Below are 23895 nucleotides of genomic sequence, written 5' to 3' on the forward strand. Positions count from 1 at the left end.
ATGGGTGATCATCTTTCAAAGTTCTATGAATTCTATAATGATATCTGCCAATTGGAAGGTTGGAAATATAACCAATTGTTTACAAAAGAAAAAGAGAGAAAACAAGGAACTATAGGCCTATTAACATGAATCAGTAGTAGGGAAAGTACTATAATTTATTATAAAACATGCAATTACTGGATACTTAGAAAATAATTGTTTGATTGATCAGAGATAACATGGATTTTTAAAAGAGAAATTGGGTGTGACAAACCCGATAGTTTCATAAGGATGTTACTAGCAAAGCTGATGAGGAGGAACTTATGGATTTTGTTTATTTGGATTTTCAGAATGCTTTGGATAAGTCCTATTTGGGTGATCAGTGAACAAACTTAAAATGCATGGGGTTGGGCATTGTATAATAGCATGGAATGAGGATTTGTCAACAGGCAGAAAGCAGAGAGTAGGAATAAATAGGTCATTCGTAGGTTGACCGGTGCCAGTGACCACAAAAATCAATGCTCGGGCCCCATCTGTTCACAGTCCGTACCAATGATGGGGACATGATCCAAAATTTGGTCGGAATGTGAGCTGTAAGGGAAGCAATAGGGTTACAGATATTTAGACAGTATAACACTATCCACTCTAATAGGAGAAACAAAAGTGCAGACTATTTCATTCATATTGAGAGATTGAAAAGTGTTGATCTCCAAAGGCACCCAGGTGCCCTTGTTCATGAGTCACTGAAAGGTAGCATGCAAATACAACAGACAATCCTGAGGCAAACAGTACTTTTGCTTTTATTGCAAGAAGATTTGAACACAGAGCAAAGAAGTCTTGCTTCAGTGTGTAGAGATTACATCTGGAGAATTGTATACAGATTCTGGTCCATAGAGATATTGCAGCAGATTCACAGATTTGGAGTCTATTCAAGAGTATAATTGAGAAGTTTGCAGGTGACATGAAAATTGATAGGCTGGTAAATATTAAGGGGGATAGCCGGAAACTACAGGATATTCACAGTCTGGTTAGGTGGGCAGAGCAGTGACAAATGGAATTCAACATAGAAAAGTATGAGGAATGCAGTTCAGGAGGGCTAACACTGCAAGGGATTACATTATGAATAGTACTTGAGTATTGGAAAGTGCTGAAGATCAGAGGGACCTTAGTTAGGCCACAACTGGAGTATTGGATGCAGTTTTGGTCACCACACAATAGGAAAGATATGATTGCAGTAAAAGGGTATAGAGAATATTTGCCAGATGCTGCCTGGGCTGTAAGGTCTGAGCTGTGAGGAAAGATTGAACAGGCTCAGATTATTCTCCTTGGAGCAGTGTAGGTAAGGCTAAGCAGTAGGTACTGACCTCCCTTGAGCCCATTATGACCTGGCTGATCCTATGCTCTACACTGGACTTCTCCACACACAGATGGAAGCCAGATCTGGCTCAGTTTAGGATAGGAACTTGTCAAAAACAAAAATTACATGCTGTGGTGTTAAAACTGAAACTTTGCACACCTATCACAACACAACCTGCTTCTATTACTATCCAAACATTCACAATAATTGCTTTTACTATTAATGTTATTTGAAATGAATTTTTCCAATTATTTATATGATTGATCAGTAAAACACGTTGCTTTTACAAATCAAAGGATTCTTTAGAATACGTTCGATGAATGAATAAACATAAGTTTTATCTAACATGGTTCAAGTAAAGTTACATTACATTTTGATTTTTTTTTAATTTCAGAGCAGAACTGTGTCCTTGAAATTATTTGGTTAGCTTTATTTCCAACAATCTGCATTGTCTTACTTATCGTCATATCTTACCAGTTGCTCAAGGAAGATTCATCCTGTAATGGTTAGTATTGTGTAAAGTGAAAATGTTTTATTTATGTATTCTATGTTTACTAAAGTACAACACACTACAATAGTCTTTGTACATTTTACAACTTTGCATTCAATGTCAGCATCAAGCCCTATAAGGACAAACATAACATGAATTACATGAATGCTCAAGAGACTCCAAAAGACCATTAGATATAGGAGTAGAATTAGGCCATTTGGCCCATCAAGTCTGCTCTGTCATTTAATCATTGCTGATATGTTTCTCAACCCCATTCTCTTGCCTTCTCCATCTATAAGTTGATCGTTTTACTAAACAAGAAACTGTCTATCTCTGTCTTAAATAGACTCAACAACTTGGCCTTCACAGTCATCAGTGGCAATAAGTTTCACAGACTAACCACCCTCTGGTTGAATTAATTCCTCCTCATCTCAGTTCTAAAAAATTGTCCCTTTATCCTGAGGCTATGCCCTCTAGTCCTGATTTCTCCTACTAGTGGAAACTCCTTCTCCATGTCTACTCTATCCAAGCCTGTCAGTATTCTGTAATTTTCAATAAGGTCTCCCCTCATCCTTCTAAGCTCCATCATGTGCAGTCCCAGAGTTCTCAACCACTCCTCACCTGACAAGACCTTCATCTCTGGGATCATTTTTATAAACCTCCTCTGGACCCTCTTCGACACCACCACATTGTTCCTTCAATGTGGGACCCAAAACTGTTCACAATGCAGTCTGACCTGAGCGTCATACAGCCTCAGTAGTACACCTCTACTCTTGTATTCTAGCTCTCTTTAAATAAATGCTAACATTGCATTTACCTTCCCAACTGCCAACTGAACAAGCATGTTAATCTTAAAAGAATCCTGAATTAGGACTCCGAATCCCTTTGAATTCACATTTCTGAAATCTTTCTATTTTTAGAAAATATTCTATGCCTTTTTTCTTCTTATCATAGTGCACAACCTCACACTTCACAACATTCTACTCCATCTGCCACTTATTTGCCCACTGTCCTAGTCTGTTCAAGTCCTTCTCGGCTTCCCTGCTGCCTGAACACTTTCTATCCCTCCATCCATCTTTGCATTGTCTGCATACTTGTCCAGGTCATTTATGTATAATGTGAAGAGTTGTGACCCCTGTTGATCTTCACTAGTCACTGGTTGCTATTTGGAAAAAAAACCCCTTCATCCCCACTTCTGCCAGTCAGCCAATCCTCTATCCATGCCAGTACTTCTCCCCCAACATCATGGGTTGTTGTCTTATTTTGCGGTCTCCTAAGCAACACCTTATTAAAGGCCTTCTGGAAATCCAAATAGATCAGGTTCTCTGGCTCTCCTTTGCCTAAATCACTCATTATCTCCTCAAAGAATCTGAACAGATTTATCAAACATGAGCTCCCCTTGATGAAGCCATGCTGACTCACCCCTATTTTACCATGTATATCTAAGTACCCTGCAATCTCATACTTAATATATGAACTTTAAAATCTTACAAAAGACTGAAGTCAGGTTAACTGACCTTTGGTTTCCTGTCTTCTACCCTCCCTTCCTTCTTAAATAAGGGTGTTACATTAACCATCATTTAGTCCTCTGGGACCCTTCCTGACTCCAGGGACCACTGAACAATCACCACCAATACCTCCACACTCTCCGTAGCTATTTCCTTCAGAGTTCTGGGGTTGGTAGTACATCTGGTCCAGGTGATGTATCCACCTTCAGAGGCTGAAGCAGTTCGTGTCAAAATGCAGCTCGAACCGACAAATAACAAGTAGCATTTGTAACACACAAATGGTGACAGGCAATGACCATCTCTAGTAGGATAGAAATAAACCATCATCCCTTAACATTCAACTACATTACTATCGCTGAACTCTCCATCATTAACATCCTGGGGGGGGTTATCACGTGCCAGAAGCTGAACTAGGTGTGCCGTATAAATACCGTGGCTATAGAGCAAGACAGAAGTTTGGAATTTTGCAGGGAGCAACTCACCACCTAATTCCCCAAATCCACCATCTGTAAGGCATAAATCAGAAGTTTGAAGGAAAGCTCATGCATTCCTTTCACCACCGACACTCTGTAGCAGCAGTGTGTGCGGTTCAGAAATTCACCAAGACTCCTTGAACAGCACCTTCTAAACCCAAGAACATTGCCACTTGGAAGGCTTGGGACAGATATTCATGGAAGCACTTCCCCCACCTGCAAGCACCTATCCACACCACCCATCATCTTGACCTGGAAATAATTTTCCATACCTTTACATTACCCCTTGTGGCAAACTGAAGACTGGCAAATGCAATGTCAAACATCTCCCAATGTCTGAAAACCATGTTCTCATGGTCCAGTAAGCTGCACTACCACACTGAGACTAAATTGCCAATAAATATATCATAGTTTCTAAACTATGATTTAACAATCAAAACTCAGATTAAACTGCTCATTCCAGATTCCCTAAATAATGGTTTAATATTCACTACTTAGATCAACAATGGCTTGTCCAAGTAAACGAAAAGGAGATCTATCTGATATCACATTCTACCTGCACTTAACTATCTGAGAGAAAGTGCATCTGTTTGTGAGAAGCAACTTTCTTGAAGTTTGTGCTGATCAACTGTTTCTAAACAGTTTCAGGCTTACTGTTATGGATTTTATTATCTGAGTCTCAAAGACTACAAGCTTTCAAATGAAGCTAATATCCTTCAGGGTCTAGCTACCAAAAACAAACCAGTCACATGGAAGGTGATGATAGAGGAGAGATGGCAATTTATATAGAACATAGAACAGACAATGTTACAAGGCAGTACAGGCCCTTCGGCCCTCGATATTGCACTGACCTGTGAAACTAATCTGATGACCATCTTACCTATACCATTCCATTGCTATCCATGTGTATATTCAATGCCCATTTAAATGCCCTTAATGTTGGCGAGTCTACTACTGTTGCAGGCAGGCCTTGCTATGCCTCTACTATTCTCCAAGTTAAAAAAAACTACCCTGATATCTGTCCTAAATCTATCACCCCTCAATTTAAAGTTATGCCCCTTTGTGTTATACTTCACCATCTGAGGAAAAAGGCTCTCACTGTCCATTCTATCCAGCCTTCTGATTATCTTATACGTCTCAATTAAGTAATCTCTTCTTCTCTCCAATGAAATCAGCCTCAGTTCCCTCAGCATTTCCTCGTAAGACCTTCCTTCCATATCAGGCAACATCCTAGTAATCTCCTTTGAACCCTTTCCAAAACTTCCACATCCTTCCTTTAATATGATGACCAGAACGGCATGCAATACTCCAAGTGCAGCCTTACCAGTGTCTTGTATGGCTGAAGCATGATCTTGTGGCTCCGAAACCCAATACCCCTACCAATAAACACCTACACGCCATATCCCTTATTAACAACCTTATTAACCTGGGTAGCAACTTTCAGGGATTTGTGCACCTGGACACGGAGATCTCTCTGTTCATCTACACTGCCAAGAATTTTACCATTAGCCCAGTACTCTGCATTCCTGTTACTTCTTCTGAAGTGAACTACCTCACACTTTTCCACCTTAAACTCCATTTGCCACTTCTCAGCCCAGCTCTGCATTTTATCTATGTCCCTCTGTAAACCACAGCATCCAGCACTATTCACAACTTTGCCTACCTTAGTGTCATCTGCAAATTACTAACCCATCCTTCTACACCCACAGTTTATATTTCTACCAGCCAGTGGATTTGATTAAAAATTATTATTTTTTACAGGTTGGGAAAGGATTTGGAGAATAAATATGCTTAACAAGGAAAGCATTTTATTTTATTCCAAGGAATGAAAAGTTATTTAGATCAGCTATGTAAAGTGTTATGGCTCATTATGGCCAACAGTGTATGAAGTTGACTGGGATGAGACAGAATTCTATTAGCACCAGGGTTACTAATCACATAAAAGACTCAATTTAAAATACTTTGAATAAGAATTATAAGAATCACAAGATGCCATGTTGCTTCAGTGCCAGATGACAGATCAGGGTATCAGCGTAAAGTACTACATTTGCTCTGTCTTTATGTTGTTTTTCTTTATTGTAATAAAGACCTCATAGCCAAACCTGAAGTATATGTTTCTTCAGTGTAAGCAAGATTGATTGGCAGTCTATACCTGTTCTAGTGGCAAAATGACAGCTTACCAGCCTTGAGGTACGCTGGACCCAACTGCCATGAGCAGTCAAGAAGCCAGTCTGGATTTACTCACATCAATGCTTGGAATTTGGACTATCACATTTAATGATGGGACTACAAAAACAAACACTGGATTCAAATATTAACATGAATTTCTGTATTTCTGCATTATTTTGCTATTATAATTTTGAAAATCAAAATACTTTTGAATACTGTCATTATCCTCTAATAATAAATTTCTGTAAAACTCTTCATACTGTTTAGTACGGAATTGTAGATTGGGCTCTGATTATCCACAAGGAGTGTATGACTATGGAAATCACCTCATGTCAGGTAAATTTAATTCAGAATTCTATTTTGAACAATTCTTTTTGAATGTAGACCATGGTAACAGGTGCATTGTAAATATTCAAATAAACATAAAATGGCCACCTGAGAAAAAAATGTTTATAAAATATTTTATTTTGCAGCTTTCCATCAAAATCTTCAAACCTACTTATGGTTGAATGCTTGCCACTAATTAAACTGACATGGCCATACATATTCTGAATAACAGAAAAATTAAAATGCAACAACTAGCTTTTTTATGTTTGTAATAGGTGCAGAGTCATATTCATATTACAATATAAAGCATTGTTCCCTTTTTGTGGGATTGGAAGGACGAGACAAAACTACAATCTAAAATATTTGCTACAAAATATTTTTTTCAATATTAGCTTAAATGCTATTTATTTATGTTCCAGATCCTATACTAGAGTAATGTTCATCTATTCTTTGGGATTTTCACATTTTGTAATGTGAATCAAAAATTACAATGAGTCAGTAAAGCTGCATTATTGAACTGATCAATTCATTTGTTGAGCATTTCTTCCTAGTTAATGCTGTCAATGCGTGGGTAAACGTTATGGGCATGACCTTTCAGGATTATGAGGAAGCCAATAGAACCTGGCTGACAATCAAATGAATTCAGATAGACCACCAAAAGGGGAATGACTCCTTTCAGACAACAATAGAAAGATCAAGTGTTTTCAATTTATTTTGATTCAACTTCTAATTAATAGTTCCTTCATGGAATCTTTTTTTTTTACAAGCCAATTTAAAAATGGACCAGTTAAAAAAATTCAACTTTTCCTGCAAAATCATTAGTGTTCCTCATTAAACATATATCTGGAAATATAAATTAAGTTTTAACATCTTAGGTGGAACTTTTCCATTTGATGTTAAAGTATTTTGTCAAGTGAGATTCATGATGTCTGATTTGCTTTTGTTCAGAATGACTTCTCTCATGCAATCTTCTGCTCTTCATCTCATTAGCTATACAACTGGGCACTTTGGCTCCCATTTCATGGAATCATGTGACAGGAAAGACAGAAGTGTTTGCCACTGCCAAGATCTTCTGCCATCATAACACCTGTACCATTTTTAAAGTCCAGCTGCACAACACTTCAGACACTGCAAGCTGGGAACAACCCCTCATAGTTGATCATACTTGACCATTTTCACTAAAGGCATGGTCCAGAAAGCAAATCTCTCTCCCTGCTTCCTGGGCATGGACCTGATGGATGAAGGTGGTGGAGAGGAGAGCCCTCCTTTTTCTTGTGGACTGCTATAAGAGGACATGCATCAGAAAAGATTTATCCTGTGCAGTAATCTGTTAGAATTTGAATGGCCAAGGACTATTTAAAGGAAAATTAACAACTTTATTTCTTAAAGTATAACAGAGAATAATTAACTAACCACTATTTACAATTTCTTTCTCTAACCTATGTTTTATCTTTCCTTCTATAATACTAGTCTGATAAAACTCCCAACTAAGATTTACAAAACAACATTTCTTATCTCAAAACCAGGCAGCTGGCAGTTCTTGTCTTCGGATCTTCCTGTGTCTTCTTTTCTCCTTGTTAGGAATTTCTGCATCACAGGTTACTGATCGAAAAGGTCCTTTTAAGAGAGATGTTTTTTCAAATCGTCTGGTACATGCTAGGACTTAGCAGTTCTCCTCTCAACTGTTCAATTTCCGCCCAGTCCTATATCCCAGAGCATCGGATTGTGTCATTGGCTTTTAAGATTGTCAATATACTCAATTCAAGCTCGATTGAAAATTGGTAATTTTTATCGGGGTATAATTTAAACAGATTGGCCGAATTCAAATTTGTTTTTGTCTCCAGGCAATGAACTACTCGAGTTGTTCAACCCAGTGTTACATATATTGTTGCCTTATTAAGGACACTTGGTGCTGTGTCCAGTAGTTCAGCTGCTTTTAGCTGTCTTAAAGGTACACCCACATCTTCATAACAGCCTATTAGCCTTTCCTGCATTTCCCACTCTCTATAAGAGGACACCTCATGACCTCTCCTGCTTACCCATCATAATAACTGCTCTTCCATTCATTTCCAACAAACTCAATCACTTTCTTTACCTCATTGCAAGAAAACTTGACCCATTCAAGACTAGTGCAGAGTGGGGAAACAGGAAGTTCTCAACGATCAACCAACACAGTAAAATTTCATTGTACTGCACTGCGTTGTTTTTCCAGTAATGCTCGTGCTATCTTATTCTTAATTTACACAAATAGTTCCCTCTCCTTTTATTAAGCAGGTGCTAACAGCGTCCAGTGAACCTCCACTAGGAAGAGGTCAACACTGGAAACCCTCAGTTTCACCTCTGAGAAAGAAGCCCCTGAAGCTTCAGAGGCTGGATTGGTATGGCTTTTATCTGCATTATCCAGTAACTCAGAGACTTTCACCTTTGGACCTTCTCCATCTGGATTAGACTTGGGAGCATAATCTGGTGAGCACAACATGGTCACATCTTGACAGTTTGTCAAGGAAGAAACATCTCCGGTCTCCAAGACCCAGAGATCTATCTGAGACCAGGCACCTGCTCAACCTTAGGCAGAAGATGACCTCATAGTCTTGGCCATTAAGGACTTTGTCAAAGTGCACAGGCAGGCCCAGGAAAAGCAGACAGGTTGGTCAGAGGCTATCAGAAATCTGGAGCATATGTGCGCTTAGCTGTCTCCATGGACAAGTTGAAGACTGTCATGAGAACCAGTCCAGCCCACTCAGAGTCTGTCTTATACGTGCACAGACCTGCACTCCATCAATCTAGCCATGACAATGTAATGACTTGGCAAGCATCATAAGACCATAAGAAATAGGAACAGGAATAGGCCGTTCAGCCCCTTGAGCCAGTTCTGCGGCTCAACAGGAACATGGCTGATCAGACATTCCTCACATCTACTCTGCCCTTTCACCATAATCCTTAATTCCTCTAATGATCAAGAATCTATTTATCTTAGACTTTAATTTACACAAGGACTCTGCCCTCACTGCTCTCTGTGGGAATGAGTTCCAAATACCCTCAACCTTCTGAGAAGAGAAATACCTCATCTCAGTTTTAAATTGAAGCTCCTTTATTCTGAGACTATGCCCTCCGGTCCCAGATTCTCCCATGAGGGGAAACATCCTCTCATTCTGTCCAAGAATTCCTGTTTGTTTCAATAGTGTCATAGAGTTGTACAACATGGAAACAGACCCTTTGGTCCAACTCATCCATGCCAACCAGGTATCCTAAATGAATCTAGTTCCTCTTGCCAGCATTTGGCCCATATCCTTCTAAACCTTTTCCATTTATGTACCCATCTAGATGCCTTTTAAATGGTGTAATTGTATCTCTTCCTCTGCCCGTTCATTCCATAGATGTACCATGCTCTGCGTGAAAAGATTGCCCCTTGGGTCGCTTTTATATCTTACCCCTCTCACCTTAAATGCATGCCCTCCAGTTTTGGACTCCACTATCCTGGAAAAAAGATCTTGGCTATTCACCTTATCCATGTCCCTCATGATTTAATAAACTTCTTTATGGTCACCTTAGACCTCTGAAACCTCAGGAAAAATACCCCTGGCCTGTTCAGCCTCTCCCTTTTGCTAAAATTCTCCAATCCCAGCAATATCCTATAAATCTTTTCTGCACTCTTGCAAATTTAACAATATTTTTTCCGATAGCAAGCAGACTGAATTGAATGCAGGATTCCAAAAGTGGCCTAACTAATGTCTTGTTTACAACATGACATCCCAACTCTTATACTCAATCCACTGACCAATAAAAACAAATGTACCAATTACCTTATTCACTAACCTGTCTACCTGTGACTCTACCTTCAAGGAACCGCAAGGTTTCTTTGTTCAGCAGCACTCCCCAGGACCTTACCATTAAGTACATAAGTCCTGCCCTGATTTGCCATACCAAAATGCAACCTCACACTTACCTAAATTAAACCCCATCTGTCTCCCTTCAGCCCATTGGCCCATCTGATCAAGGTCCCATTGTACTCTGATGTTTCTCCAGTTCCATTCCGCCTACATTCACATCCAAATTATTGATATAAATGATAAAAAGCAGTGGAAACAGCACTGATCGCAATGGCACACTGCTGGTCACAGGTCTCCAGTCCAAAAAACAACCCTCACCACCCCCCTCTGTCTCTTACCTTCAAGCCAGTTGTGTATCCAAATGGCTAGCTCTCCCTGCATTCCATGTGTTCTAATTTTTGTTTGGCAGTCTACAGTGCAGAATCTTGTTGACTGCCTTGCTGAAGTTCATACAGACGATATCCACCACACTACCTTCATTAATCTTCTTTGTCACGTCTTCAAAAAACCCAATCATATTAGTGAGGAATGATTTCCCATGCAAAAGCCCAAGTTGACTATTCCTAATAAGTCCTTGCTTTTCCAAATATATGTAAGTCTTGTCCCTTGAATCCCCTCCAACAACTTATCCACTTATCTACCACAGACATCAGGTTCACCAGTCTGTAGTTCCCTGGTTTTTCCTTACCACCTTTCTTAAATAATGGCACCACATTAGCCACCCTCCAGCACTTCAGCACTTCACCTATGGCTATTGATGATTTAAGTATCTTAGAAAGGGGTCCAGCAATCACTTCCATAGCTTTCTATGAAGTTCTGGGATACACCTGATCAGGTTCTGAGGATTTATCCGCCTTTGCACATTTTAAGAAATCCAACACCACCTCCTCGGTAATATGGACACTTTTTGAGATGCCATTATTTATTTCTCCAATTCTCTAGTTTTCATGTTGCCCACCAGAGTATATACTGACCTGAAATACTTGTTTAGTATCTCACCTGTTTCCTGTGGTTCCACATATAGTTGGTCTTGTTCATCTTTAAGGGGCCCTATCTCTCCCGAGCTACTCTTCTGCATTTAATGTATTTGTAGAATCTCTTCAGATTCTCCTTAATCCTATTTGACAAAGTTATCTCATGTCCCTTTTTTGCCCTCCTGATTTCCCTCAAGTATGTTCCTACCACCCTTACACTCCTCAAGGTATTCACTTGATCCCAGCTGTCTATACCTGTCATATGCTTCTTTTTATTTTGACCAGTGCCTCAATTTATCTAGTCATCTAGCACTCCCTATAGCTAACAGCCTTGCCCTTCACACTAAAGGGAACATATTGGCTCTGGATTCTCGTTATCTCATTTTTGAAGGCCTCCTATTGTCCAATCATGCAAATAGCCTCTCACAATCAGGTTTTGAAAGTTCTTGCCTAATACTGTAAAAATTAGCCTTACCCCAATTTAGAACTTTTAGATCACCGCTCATTCTTCTAGACACCATGAGTAAACCTGTTTAGTCTTTGCTCATAACACAATCCCTGCATTCCAGAGATCATCCTAGTGAATCTTCTCTGATCTGCCTCCAACTAAATGATATCTTTCCTTAATAAGGGGATCAAAACTACTCACAGTACTCCAGATGATGTCTCACCAGCACCTAATACAGTTGCAGTAAGAGTTCCCATACTCCTTTACTCCAACCCCCTTGAATTAAGGCCAACATTCCATTCGCCTTTGATTACCTGCTGCATCTGTGTGCTAGTTTTCTGTGGTTTGTGCACAAGTACCCCAAGTCCCTTTGTGTTGTAGCTTTCTATAGTTTTTCTCCATTTAAGAAATATTCTGTCTTTTGTTCTTCCTTACAAAATGAGCAACTTCATATTTTCTCATACTAAACTCCATTTGTCAACTTTTTGCCCATTTATTTAACTTATCAATATGTCTCTGTAAACTGTTTGTATCTCCTTTGCAACTTGCCTTTCTACTCATTTTTGTGTCATCTGCAAATTTAACTATTATACATTCATTTTGTTTCTCGGAGTTATTAATAGAAATTGTGAACAGTTGTGGTCCCAGCACTGAGCACTGTGGAACCCTAATGATCACAGGTCCCCAAGAAAAAGCACTCCTTATTTCCCACACACTGCCTCCTGCACATGAGTCACTTTCCTGCCCATACCAATGTACTACCTCCAACTGAGTTGTATTTTATGAATTAATCTTTTGTGAGGTGCTTTAGAACATAGAACATAGAACATAGAACAATACAGCACAGAACAGGCCCTTCGGCCCACAATGTTGTGCCGAACATTTGTCCGAGCTTAAGCATCTATCCATGTACCTATCCAATTGCCGCTTAAAGGTCACCAATAATTCTGACTTTGCCACTCCCACAGACAGCGCATTCCATGCCCCCACCACTCTCTGGGTAAAGAATCTACCCCTGACATCCCCCCTATACCTTCCACCCTTCACCTTAAATTTATGTCCCCTTGCACCCGGGGAAAAAGTCTTTGACTGTCTACTGTATGTTTTCCCCTGATCATCTTTTAAACCTCTATCAAGTTACCTCTCATTCTTCGCCTTCCAATGAGAAAAGGCCTAGCACTCTCAACCTATCCTCGTACGACCTATTCTCCATTCCAGGCAACATCCTGGTAAATCTCCTCTGCATCCTCTCCAAAGCTTCCACATCTTTCCTAAAGTGAGGTGACCAGAACTGCACACAGTACTCCAAATGTGGCCTTACCAAGGTCCTGTACAGCTGCATCATCACCTCACGACTCTTGAATTCAATCCCTCTGCTAATGAACGCTAATACACTATAGGCCTTCTTACAAGCTCTATCCACCTGAGTGGCAACTTTCAAAGAGCTATGAACATAGACCCCAAGATCCCTCTGCTCCTCCACCTTACTAAGAACTCTACCGTTAACCCTGTATTCCTCATTCTTATTTGTCCTTCCAAAATGGACAACCTCACACCTGACAGGGTTGAACTCCATCTGCCACTTTTCAGCCCAGCTCTGCATCATATCTAAGTCCCTTTGCAGCTGACAACAGCCCTCCTCACTATCCACAACTCCACCAATCTTCGTATCGTCTGCAAATTTACTGACCCACCCTTCGACTCCCTCTTCCAAATCATTAATAAAAATTACAAATAGCAGAGGACCCAGAACTGATCTCTGCAGAACTCCACTTGTAACTGGGCTCCAGGCTGAATATTTACCATCTACCACCACTCTCTGACTTCGACCGGTTAGCCAGTTCTCTATCCAACTGGCCAAATTTCCCACTATCCCATGCCTCCTGACTTTCCACATAAGCCTACCATGGCGAACCTTATCAAATGCCTTACTGAAATCCATGTACACTACATCCACTGCTCTACCCTCACCCACATGCTTGGTCACCTCCTCAAAGAATTCAATAAGACTTGTAAGGCAAGACCTACCCCTCACAAATCCGTGCTGGCTGTCTCTAATCAAGCAGCATCTTTCCAGATACTCATAAATCCTATCCCTCAGTACTCTTTCAATTACTTTGCCTACCACTGAAGTAAGACTAACTGGCCTGTAATTCCTGGGGTTATCCCTATTCCCTTTTTTGAACAGGGGCACAACATTCGCCACTCTCCAGTCCCCTGGTACCACCTCAGTTGACAGTGAAGACGAAAAGATCATTGCCAACGGCTCTGCAACTTCCTCTCTTGCTTCCCACATAATCCTAAGATATATCCCATCAGGCCCAGGGGACTTGTTTATCCTCAAGTTTTTCAAAATGCCCGACACATCTTCCTTCCTAACAAGTATCTCCTCTAGCTTACCAGTCTGTTTCATACTCTCCTCTTCAACAATACGGTCCCTCTCATTTGTAAATACTGAAGAAAAGTACTCATTCAAGACCTCTTCTATCTCTTCCGACTCAATACACGGTCTCCCACTACTGTCCTTGTTCGGACCTACCCTCGTTCTCGTCATTCTCATCTTTCTCACATACGCATAAGAGGCCTTGGGGTTATCCTTGATCCTACCTGCCAAAGATTTTTTAGCTCTCCTAATCCCTTTCTTCAGCTCCCTCCTGGCTATCCTGTATCCCTCCTATGCTCTGTCTGAACCTTGTTTCCTCAACCTTATGTAAGCCTCCTTCTTCCTCTTTACTAAACATTCAACCTCCCTCGTCAACCAAGGTTCCCTCACACGACCATCTCTTTCCTGCCTGACAGGTACATACATATCAAGGACACGTTGTATCTGTTCCTTGAAAAAGTTCCATATTTCAACGACATCCTTCCTTAACAGCCTATGCTCCCAACTTACGCTCCTCAGATCCTGTCTTGCAGCATCGTATTTACCCTTCCCCCAATTGTAAAACCTACCCCATTGCACACACCTATCTCTCTCCATAACTTGAATGAGTACTTTGTTATAAACATCTCCTGGAAATCCAGATGCAACACAGTTACTGGTTCCCCTCTATTCACCCTGGTTGAGATTTTCTCAAAAAACTCTGGTCAGGCATGATTTCCCTTTCATGACTGTGCCTTGATTACAGTCCTTCATGTCACAGTTGAAGGATCCTTGACATCTGGGGTTATTTGCTGTTAAAGAGTTGGTTGCCTATGAAAGGTGAGATATGTTTTTCCAGGTGATTGCAAAACCTGTAGATGTTGAAGTTGAGAAGAGTGAGCCTGCCTCTGGAGAGGCACTTCAGTTGGACTAAAGTGAGAGAGATGAGCAGCCTCCTCCAACATCTCAAGGATGAAATAGGTTGTAATCATCTCTTGCAAGTGATGGACTCCTTGACTGCAGATAGCCTCAGATTTTAAGGGTCCTTGAATTGTGACATTGAGGACATCAGCCAAGGCACTGCAGTTTCATGGGGACAACACTGAGGCTAAGCACTGTGCAGGGTTTGTACTAAGTCCTGGTCTGAACACAACATTCCACACTTAGACCCATCCATGTGAGTGAGAGTAGCAATCAGGAATTATTCCACATCCCTTCAAGGAAAGATTTATTCTATGTATCCAGCTTTTTAAGAGAGTGTATCACCATTCAATGCTGACAGCTAACTGTTCTCCCTCATAGCAAATTGGTCTACTGACAGCTGTCTCTCGCAGATTCAGTGTTCTACAGGATGCTCAAGCATTTCAGGGCAGCTTAGCAGTCTAAGCAAACTCTGTAATGTTGAAACTATACCAATCAAAAAGAGATTCATGCCACAACATTTGGATCTGATACGCAGAGTGAAGTCTTAAGAGCTACCTAGTGATAGCACCAGCAATGCTAGTTCACCCTCTTGCAAGCTGCTACAGAAGACAAAATTGTATAATTTTTGGTATCACTGAAGAAAATGACCAAAGATCCACGTGACATGAACCAAATGATAATGAATGCATAATTTTTTTGTTGCTTTGTGTTTTATTGATGCTTTGATTCCAGAATTTATAATGAGGAAATGAAAGTGCACAACCTTCGAATTACATTAGTTTTCATTATTAGGTGTAAAATCAAGACAACGTGAGGCAGCAATGAACATCAATGAAATTCAGCAGGAAGGAGGCAGAAGCCAATCACATGTTTATGAGGCCTGTCCCAGAGAACATCAGTTTATCAGCAGTGATCAGGGTAATTCAGTATTAAAGCTGTAGGATTGGACCAGAGTCTTTAATGAAAATAAATGATTCATATTGATGCACATTTTTCTTAAGATCCAAATTTAATTCAAGATTTACCGTCCTTTACCGAGAATGTTTTCAATTGCCTACAATGTTGTGCTGAGCTTTGTTAGTGACAGTATTGAGGACATGTAAAATAAATGCTTTTATCCTTGGACAATCTTTAAACTGCAATAATTTTCATTATGTAGGTGAAAATGCAAGACAACATGAAGCAGCTGTATACATCAATGAAATTAAGCAGGAAGGAAGAAGAATGCGATCACCTTTTGGGGCTTGTTCCAGAGAATATCAGTATATCGACAGTGTTCTGGGTAATTCAGTAATAAAGCTGTAGGTCTGGAGAATCGAGATAAGCAGTGAAATATTTTGTTCGATTGTGCTCACAATTCCATTCCTGGTCTTCTTTCAGCTATATACACTCTGGAACTCTCCATCCTGTCATCCTCTCTGTGTGCTTTCAAGATGTTGCTAAAGCTCCTGGAGTATTTTAGCACATTGGAGATTTATGTGACTGCAACTTGTTGTTGACTACTTGGGGTAATAGGACCTTGGTTTGCATTTCTACCAAAGGCTGTTGCCTGAGTCAGGTTGGCACCTCATCTGCTACCAGACTCAATGTCATTCAAATTGAAATTGGTGGAGAATTGTAAATGGAACTGACCCAGATTATACAATCACCTGCTTTGTTTCCACTCATGGAAACACTCTGCCATAACCAACTTTTCAGAAAGTAGAGATGAATTTGTGTACATTACTATGTATAGTTGAAATAGAAAGTGACTCCAAAATGGGTAAAAAAAACTCCAATTATTCCTTATCAATTTATTCACTCACAGGAGGTGGCCATTGCTGGCTGGCCAGCATTTATTACCTGTTCCTAGTTTCCCTTGAGAAGGTGGTGATGAGCTACTGCAGTTCATGGACTATAGGTGGATCTACAATGCTGTTAAAAAGGAATTCCAGGCTTGTGAATAATTTCACTGAAGAAACGATGATATATTTCCTAGTCAGGGTAATGTGGGGCTTGGAAGGGAGCTTGCAAGTTGTGTTTCCATGTTTCTGCTGTCTTTGTCCTTTAGATTGTACTGATTAAAATCTGATTGAAGATTTGTAGCTCGGGTATCCGTTGTTGTGGTTCTGCTCGCCGAGCTGGAAGTTTTTGCTGCAAACGTTTCGTTCCCTGGCTAGGGAACATCATCAGTGCGGTGGGAGCCTCGTGTGAAGCGCTGCTTTGATGTTTCTTCCGGTATTTATATTGGTTTATACCATGCAAGGACTGCACAAAACACTATATAGGACAAACAGGAAGACAGCTAACAATCCGCATCCATGAACATCAGCTAGCCACAAAACGACACGACCAGCTATCTCTAGTAGCCATACACTCAGACAACCAGCAACATGAATTTGACTGGGAAAACACCACTATCATAGGACAAGCCAGACAGAGAACAGCCAGAGAATTCCTAGAAGCATGGCATTCATCCCCAAACTCCATCAATAGACACATTGACCTGGACACCATATACAAACCACTACAGCTGAAACTGGCACCCGGAAACGGCAAGAACATCCATCAACAGACACATCGACCTGGACCCCAGATACAAATCACTGCAGCTGAAACTGACACCCGGAAGCGGCAAGAACAAACCAATATAAATACCGGAAGAAACATCAAAGCAGCGCTTCACACGAGGCTCCCACCGCATTGATGATGTTCCCTAGCCAGGGAACGAAACGTTTGCAGCAAAAACTTCCAGCTCGGCGAGCAGAACCACAACAGATTGTACTGACCATAGGTTTGGATGGTGCTGTCTAAAGATCTTTGGTAAATTTCTGTAATGCATCTTGTAGATGAAATGCCTGTTGCTGTTGAGTATCAGTGGTGGAGAGACTGGATGTTCGTGGATGTCATGCTAACCAAGTAGGCTGCTTTGGGTGGTGTCAAGCTTCTTCAGTGTTGTTGGAGCTACACTCATCCAGGTAAATGGGGAGTATTCCATCGACTCCCAACTTGTGCCTTGTTGATGGTGGACAGGCTTTAGGGAGTTAGGAGTTGAGTTGCATGCTGTAGCTTTCCTAGCCTCTGACCTACTCTCATAGCCACTGCATTTATATGGTGAGTCTAGTTCTATTTCTAGTCAATGGTAACCCTCCAACATGTTTGACAGTGATGGTCTTGCCATTGAATGTCAAGGAGTGGTGGTTAGATTGTCTCTTATTAATGATGGTCATTGCCTGGTAATTATGTGGCACAAATTTACTTGCAACTTGACCAGCCTAAGCCTAGTCTTGCTACATTTGGATATGGACAGCCTCAGTATTTGAGGAGTTGCAAAATGTTGCTGAATATTATACAAGCATTGGTGAACATTCCCGCTTCTGACCATATGATAAGCAGCTGAAGATGGTTGTGCCCAGGACACCACGCTGAAGAATCCTGCAGAGATGTCCTGGAGGATGACCTCCAACAATCACAACCATCTTTCTGTTTGGCAGTTTTGACTCCAAACAGCAGAGCTAATTCCCATTTACTCCAGTTTTGCTAGGGCTCCTTGATGCCACATTCAGTTAAGACAGTCACTCTCGCCTCACCTCTGGAATTCAGTTCATTTTGTCTATGTTTGAACCAAGATGAGGTCAGGAGCTGAGTGGCCCTGGCAGAACCCATACTTGGCATCACTGAGCAGATTATTGTGAAGCAAGTAATGCTTGGTAGGACTGTGAATGACACCTTCCATCACTTTACTGATGACCTAGAAGAGGCTGAATGAATGGTAATTCGTTGAGTTGGATTCATCCTACTTTTCATGCACAGGACACATCTGGCCAATTTTCCCCATTGTCAGGTGGATGCCAGTGATATAGGTGCTGGATCCGCTTACCAGGGTCCATTGCAAGTTCTGGAACACAAAGCTTCAGTATTGTCACTAGAATGTTTTCAGGGGCTTTGCTGCATCCAGTGTCTCCAACCATTTCTTGATATCATGTGGAGTGAATTGAATTAGCTGAGGACTGGCATCTGGGGTGCTGGATGGAGGCTGAGGTGGATCATCCACTTAGCATTTCTGGCTGAAGATTGTTGCAAATGCTTCAGCTTTATCTTTTACACTGATGTGATTTGTTGTTCAGTCATTGAGGATATTTATAAAGCCTCCTTCTTTAGTGTGTTGTTTAGTTGTCCACTACCATTCCTGACTGGATGTGGCAGGACTGCAGAGCTTAGATCTTATTGTTGGCAGTGAGATCATTTAATTTCTGTCTATCATTAGCTGCCTATGCTATTTGACATGAAAATAGTCCTGTTTTGCAGCTACACCATGTTGACACCTCATTTTTAAATGTGCCTGGTGACGTTCCAGGCAATGCCGTTATTGCACCCTCCATTGAACCAGGGTTGATCCTTTGGCTTCCTGGTAATGGTTGAGTGTGGGATATATCAAGCTATGAAATTACAGATTTTGTTGGAGTATGCGTCTGCTGCTATTGATGGCCCACAGCACCTCATGGACACCCAGTCTTGCGTTGCTAGATCTGTTCGAAGTCTGTACCATTTAGCACAGTAATAGTGCCACACCGCGTGATGGAAATTATTCTCAATGGAAGATGGGACGTTGACTCCACAAGGACCATGCAGTGATCACTCTTATTAATACTGTCATGGATAGAAGATTGGTAAAGATGAGGTTAAGATGTTTCTCCATCTTATTGGTTCCCTCACCAGATCCAGTCTAGCAGCTATGTTCGTTTAGACCTGATCAGTTTGATCAATAGTGCTACTACAGAGCCATTCTTGGTGGTTGACTTTCAAATAACCTTGGATACATTTTGTATTCTCACCACCCTCAGTGCTTGCTCCAAGTGTTGTACAACATGGAGGAAATTTCCTTGCCCATGTTTGATTTGATGCTTAGAGAGTTTATCATGTCTGCAGTTATAGAGTCATAGAGTCATAGAGATATACAGCATGGAAACAGACCCTTCGGTCCAACCCATCCATGTCAACCAGATATCCGAACCCAATCTAGTCCCACCTGCCAGCACCCAGCCCATATCCCTCCAAACCCTTCCTATTCATATACCCATTCAAATGCCTCTCAAATGTTGCAATTGTACCAGCCTCCACCACATCCTCTGGCAGCTCAATCCATACACATACCACCCTCTGCGTGAAAATGTTGCCCCTTAGGTCTCTTTTATATCTTGCCCCTCTCACCCTAAACCTATGCCCTCTAGTTCTGGACTCCCCCACCCCAGGGAAAAGACTTTGCCTATTTATCCTATCCATGCCCCTCATAATTTTGTAAACCTCTATAAGGTCACCCCTCAGCCGCCAACGCTCCAGGGAAAACAGCCTCAGCCTGTTCAGCCTCTTCCTGTAGTTCAGATCCTCCAACCCTGGCAACATCCTTGTAAATCTTTTCTGAACCCTTTCAAGTTTCACAACATCTTTCCGATAGGAAGGAGACCAGAATTGCATGCAATATTCCAACAGTGACCTAACCAATGTCCTGTACAGCCGCAACATGACCTCCCAACTTCTGTACTCAATACTCTGACCGATAAAGGAAAGCATACCAAATGCCTTCTTCACTATCCTATCTACCTGTGACTCCAATTTCAAGGAGTTATGAACCTGCACTCCAAGGTCTCTTTGCCCGAGGACCTTACCATTAAGTGTATAAGTCCTGCTAAGATTTGCTTTCCCAAAATGCAGCACCTCGCATTTATCTGAATTAAACTCAATCTGGCACTTCTCAACCCATTGGCCCATCAGGTCCAGATCCTGTTATAATCTCTACACCTCCAATTTTGGTGTCATCTGCAAACTTACTAACTGTACCTCTTATGCTCGCATCCAAATCATTTATGTAAATGACAAAAAGTAGAAGGCCCAGCACCGATCCTTGTGGCACTCCACTGGTCACAGGCCTCATGTCTGAAAAACAACCCTCCACCACCACCCTCTGTCTTCTACCTTTGAGTCAGTTCTGTATCCAAATAGCGAGTTCTCCCTGTATTCCATGAGATGTAAACTTGCTAATCAGTCTCCCATGGGGAATCTTGTCGAATGCCTTACTGAAGTCCATTTAGATCACATTTACTGTTCTGCCATCATCACTCTTCTTTGTTACTTCTTCAAAAACTCAATCAAGTTTGTGAGACATGATTTCCCATGCACAAAGCCATATTGACTATCCCGAATCAGTCCTTGCCTTTCCAAATACATGTACATCCTGTTCCTCAGGATTCCCTCCAACAACCTGCCCACCACCAAGGTCAGGCTCACTGGTCTGTAGTTCCCTGGCTTGTCTTTATCGCCCTTCTTAAACAGTGGCACCACGTTTGCCAACCTCCAGTCTTCCAGCACCTCACCTGTGACTATCGATGGTACAAATATCTCAGCAAGAGGCCCAGCAATCACTTCTCTAGTTAACATTGAGAACTCTCAGGGCAAGTCCCTCCTGATGCTTTACCACTGTTGCCCTACCTCTGCTGGATGGGACATGTCCAAGGATGGTAATAGGGATGTCTGGTACATTAGATTACTTACAGTGTGGAAACAGGCCCTTCGGCCCAACAAGTCCACACCGACCCGCCGAAGCACAACCCACCCATACCCCTACATTTACCCCTTATCTAACACTACGGGCAATTTAGCATGGCCAATTCACCTGACCCGCACATCTTTGGACTGTGGGAGGAAACTGGAGCACCCGGAGGAAACCCATGCAGACACGGGGAGAACGTGCAAACTCCACACAGTCAGTCGCCTGAGTCGGGAATTGAACCCGGGTCTCAGGCGCTGTGAGGCAGCAGTGCTAACCACTGTGCCACCGTGCCGCCCACATTGTAAGGTATGACTCCATGAGTATGACTACGTAAGGCTAATCCATGAGACAACTGTTCCAATTTTGGCACTAGCCCCCACAAGGACAAAGAATCTTTGAGTTGTTGATGAGGAGGACTTTGCAGGGTTGACAGGGGTCTTTTTACCATTGGCCTTTCTGATGCCTAGGTCGATGCCAGGTTGTCTGTCCGGTTTCATTTTATTTCATATATGGCTGTATTTTATATTAATGAGGACTACTTTTAAAAGTACAGAATAATTTTTATTTGAGAATGCTAACTAAATTGCTTTTTTTGGTTTTCTTAAGGAGATAAGAACTTATCCAAGGAACATGGCGAATTGTCTATAATACCTGAACTTGAAAGAATCCATTCCAATAATGAAGGTATTTAAGAAGCAAAATTGACTTTAACCAAACATTTCAGAACAATGTGCTAGAAGACATTCTGAATGTGCTATTATGTGTGGCAGAAATGGCCTGTGCCTCATATTCTTCTCTGCTGCAAAGAAGCAAGCATCTCTTTAAATATCTTTTTGATAATGAAGGTATTTTCATTGTAAAAGATAAGCATTGAATGATTTACGGGTTGGGAATTCTTTAGCCAAAAACTCACATATGCACTGAGATGTCTACGCACTCCCAAATAGAGAGTTCAAATGTGAATGTGAGTGAGGTCTTTGAGAGATTTAAAGGTGATAGAGAGGAATTTACTTCAATGCATTATGAAGTGTCACAAGTGTAAATTAGTGGGGCAACAAAATGTGAACAGAATATAATCTGTGCTGGGAAGAGATGGGAAATGTGACATACTACAATCAAATGTGACTTGCCAAAGAGTGGATCGGGTCTCTGATGGAAGTGGGATCAAATTGTTTAATATCCGTCGCCATGTGATAGCTAAGCACTCAATCTTTACACCAAGAATGTACATTGTCATCTGGTGTGATAGTTTTAGTTATACTCTAGTTATCAATAATTGTGTTAGTACAGAACCTGAATCCTCAGAATTCAGTTAGGTGTTGACAGTAAGGATGCTAGGGTGATGATATTCAGGAGAAAGGGAGCACTGCAGATGCTGGAGATCAGAATCAGTAAGTGTGTTGCTGGAAAAGCACAGCCGGTCAGGCAGCATTCAAGGAGCAGGAGAGTCGATGTTTCGAGCATAACCTCTTCATCACACATCGGCTCTCCTGTTCCTCGGATGCTGCCTGACTGGTTGTGTTTTTCCAGCACCACATTTTTTGACTGATGATGATATTCACCATACTCTTGTTGCTTTTGTACAAAACGTTATGAAAATAATGACAAGCATCTTTACAGTCTGCTAAAAAAAGGAAGTGCGACAGGTTTTTAATACATTTGTACTCAGTTACAGAGCAGAGATCGTATTTTTATCCTTAATCGCAAGAAGGCAGGGCTGCATTGGGCAAAATTAATGACCCAGCACATCAAATCTATGTTAAACTTGGGTTTGTGGAATCACTATGTTGGAACAAGTCAAAAACTGTGTTGACATAGCACCACATCACCTTCTAGGCAAATGTTTCACATTCAGTTTTAGAATGGAGACCCTATTGGTCTATAGGAAAACACACTCAGTAATTTGTATAAAGTATGACAACAAGGTGAGCAAGAGTGATCAGTACTTCTCTTTTAAACCCGTCTTGTTTGATTGCCATAAATATTTTATTACTTTAAACGTGACTATCACACTTCAATTAAAATTAACTAGATCTAAATGAAGGCACCAGTAAATTTCAAATTTTTCTTAAGTGAAAGAAAGAGGGGATTTATTATCTTTGAAAATGTTTTTAAAATGTTATATAAAACACACAAAAACACAGGTAAGAAGCTGATGAAGGAGAGGGACAAGGTATCTAGTGGAGACAGGAAAGTACAGACATTGCAATTTATAGTTCTTAGAATCTTTGAGTTGTGAGAATTACCCAAATCCTGATTATTCTTTTGTTTCTTTTGCAGTAGCGAAGTTTGCAGATGAGGTTGAGAGAGACAGAGAGAGACAGGCAGAGAAAGTACTTTCCAGTTCTTGTTTTAAGATCCATTTCTCCTTGTCTATACCTTGCTGCCAGAAACAGTGTTGATAAATGTCCAATCATATGCTTCATTCCTGATGAAGGACTTTTGCCCGAAACGTTGATCTTCCTGCTCCTCGGATGCTGCCTGTCCTGCTGTGCTTTTCCAGCACTACTCTAATCTAGACAGCCATT

General features: G+C 41.1%; 1 protein-coding gene across 1 annotated transcript in view; it reads left to right on the top strand.

Annotated features, from left to right (window-relative positions):
* The window catches only part of LOC132816074 (uncharacterized), a 92825-nt gene that overhangs the window by 44591 nt on the left and 24339 nt on the right, over positions 1–23895 (top strand). The window contains exons 4-8 of the mRNA XM_060825545.1: positions 1731–1841; positions 6244–6312; positions 15634–15759; positions 16001–16123; positions 21974–22051. Of these exons, the coding sequence (XP_060681528.1) occupies positions 1731–1841; positions 6244–6312; positions 15634–15759; positions 16001–16123; positions 21974–22051 (507 nt within the window). The remainder of the gene's footprint in view (positions 1–1730; positions 1842–6243; positions 6313–15633; positions 15760–16000; positions 16124–21973; positions 22052–23895) is intronic.

The sequence above is a fragment of the Hemiscyllium ocellatum genome, chromosome 1 (genome assembly GCF_020745735.1).
Source record: "Hemiscyllium ocellatum isolate sHemOce1 chromosome 1, sHemOce1.pat.X.cur, whole genome shotgun sequence".
NCBI classification, from domain to species: Eukaryota; Metazoa; Chordata; class Chondrichthyes; order Orectolobiformes; family Hemiscylliidae; genus Hemiscyllium; species Hemiscyllium ocellatum.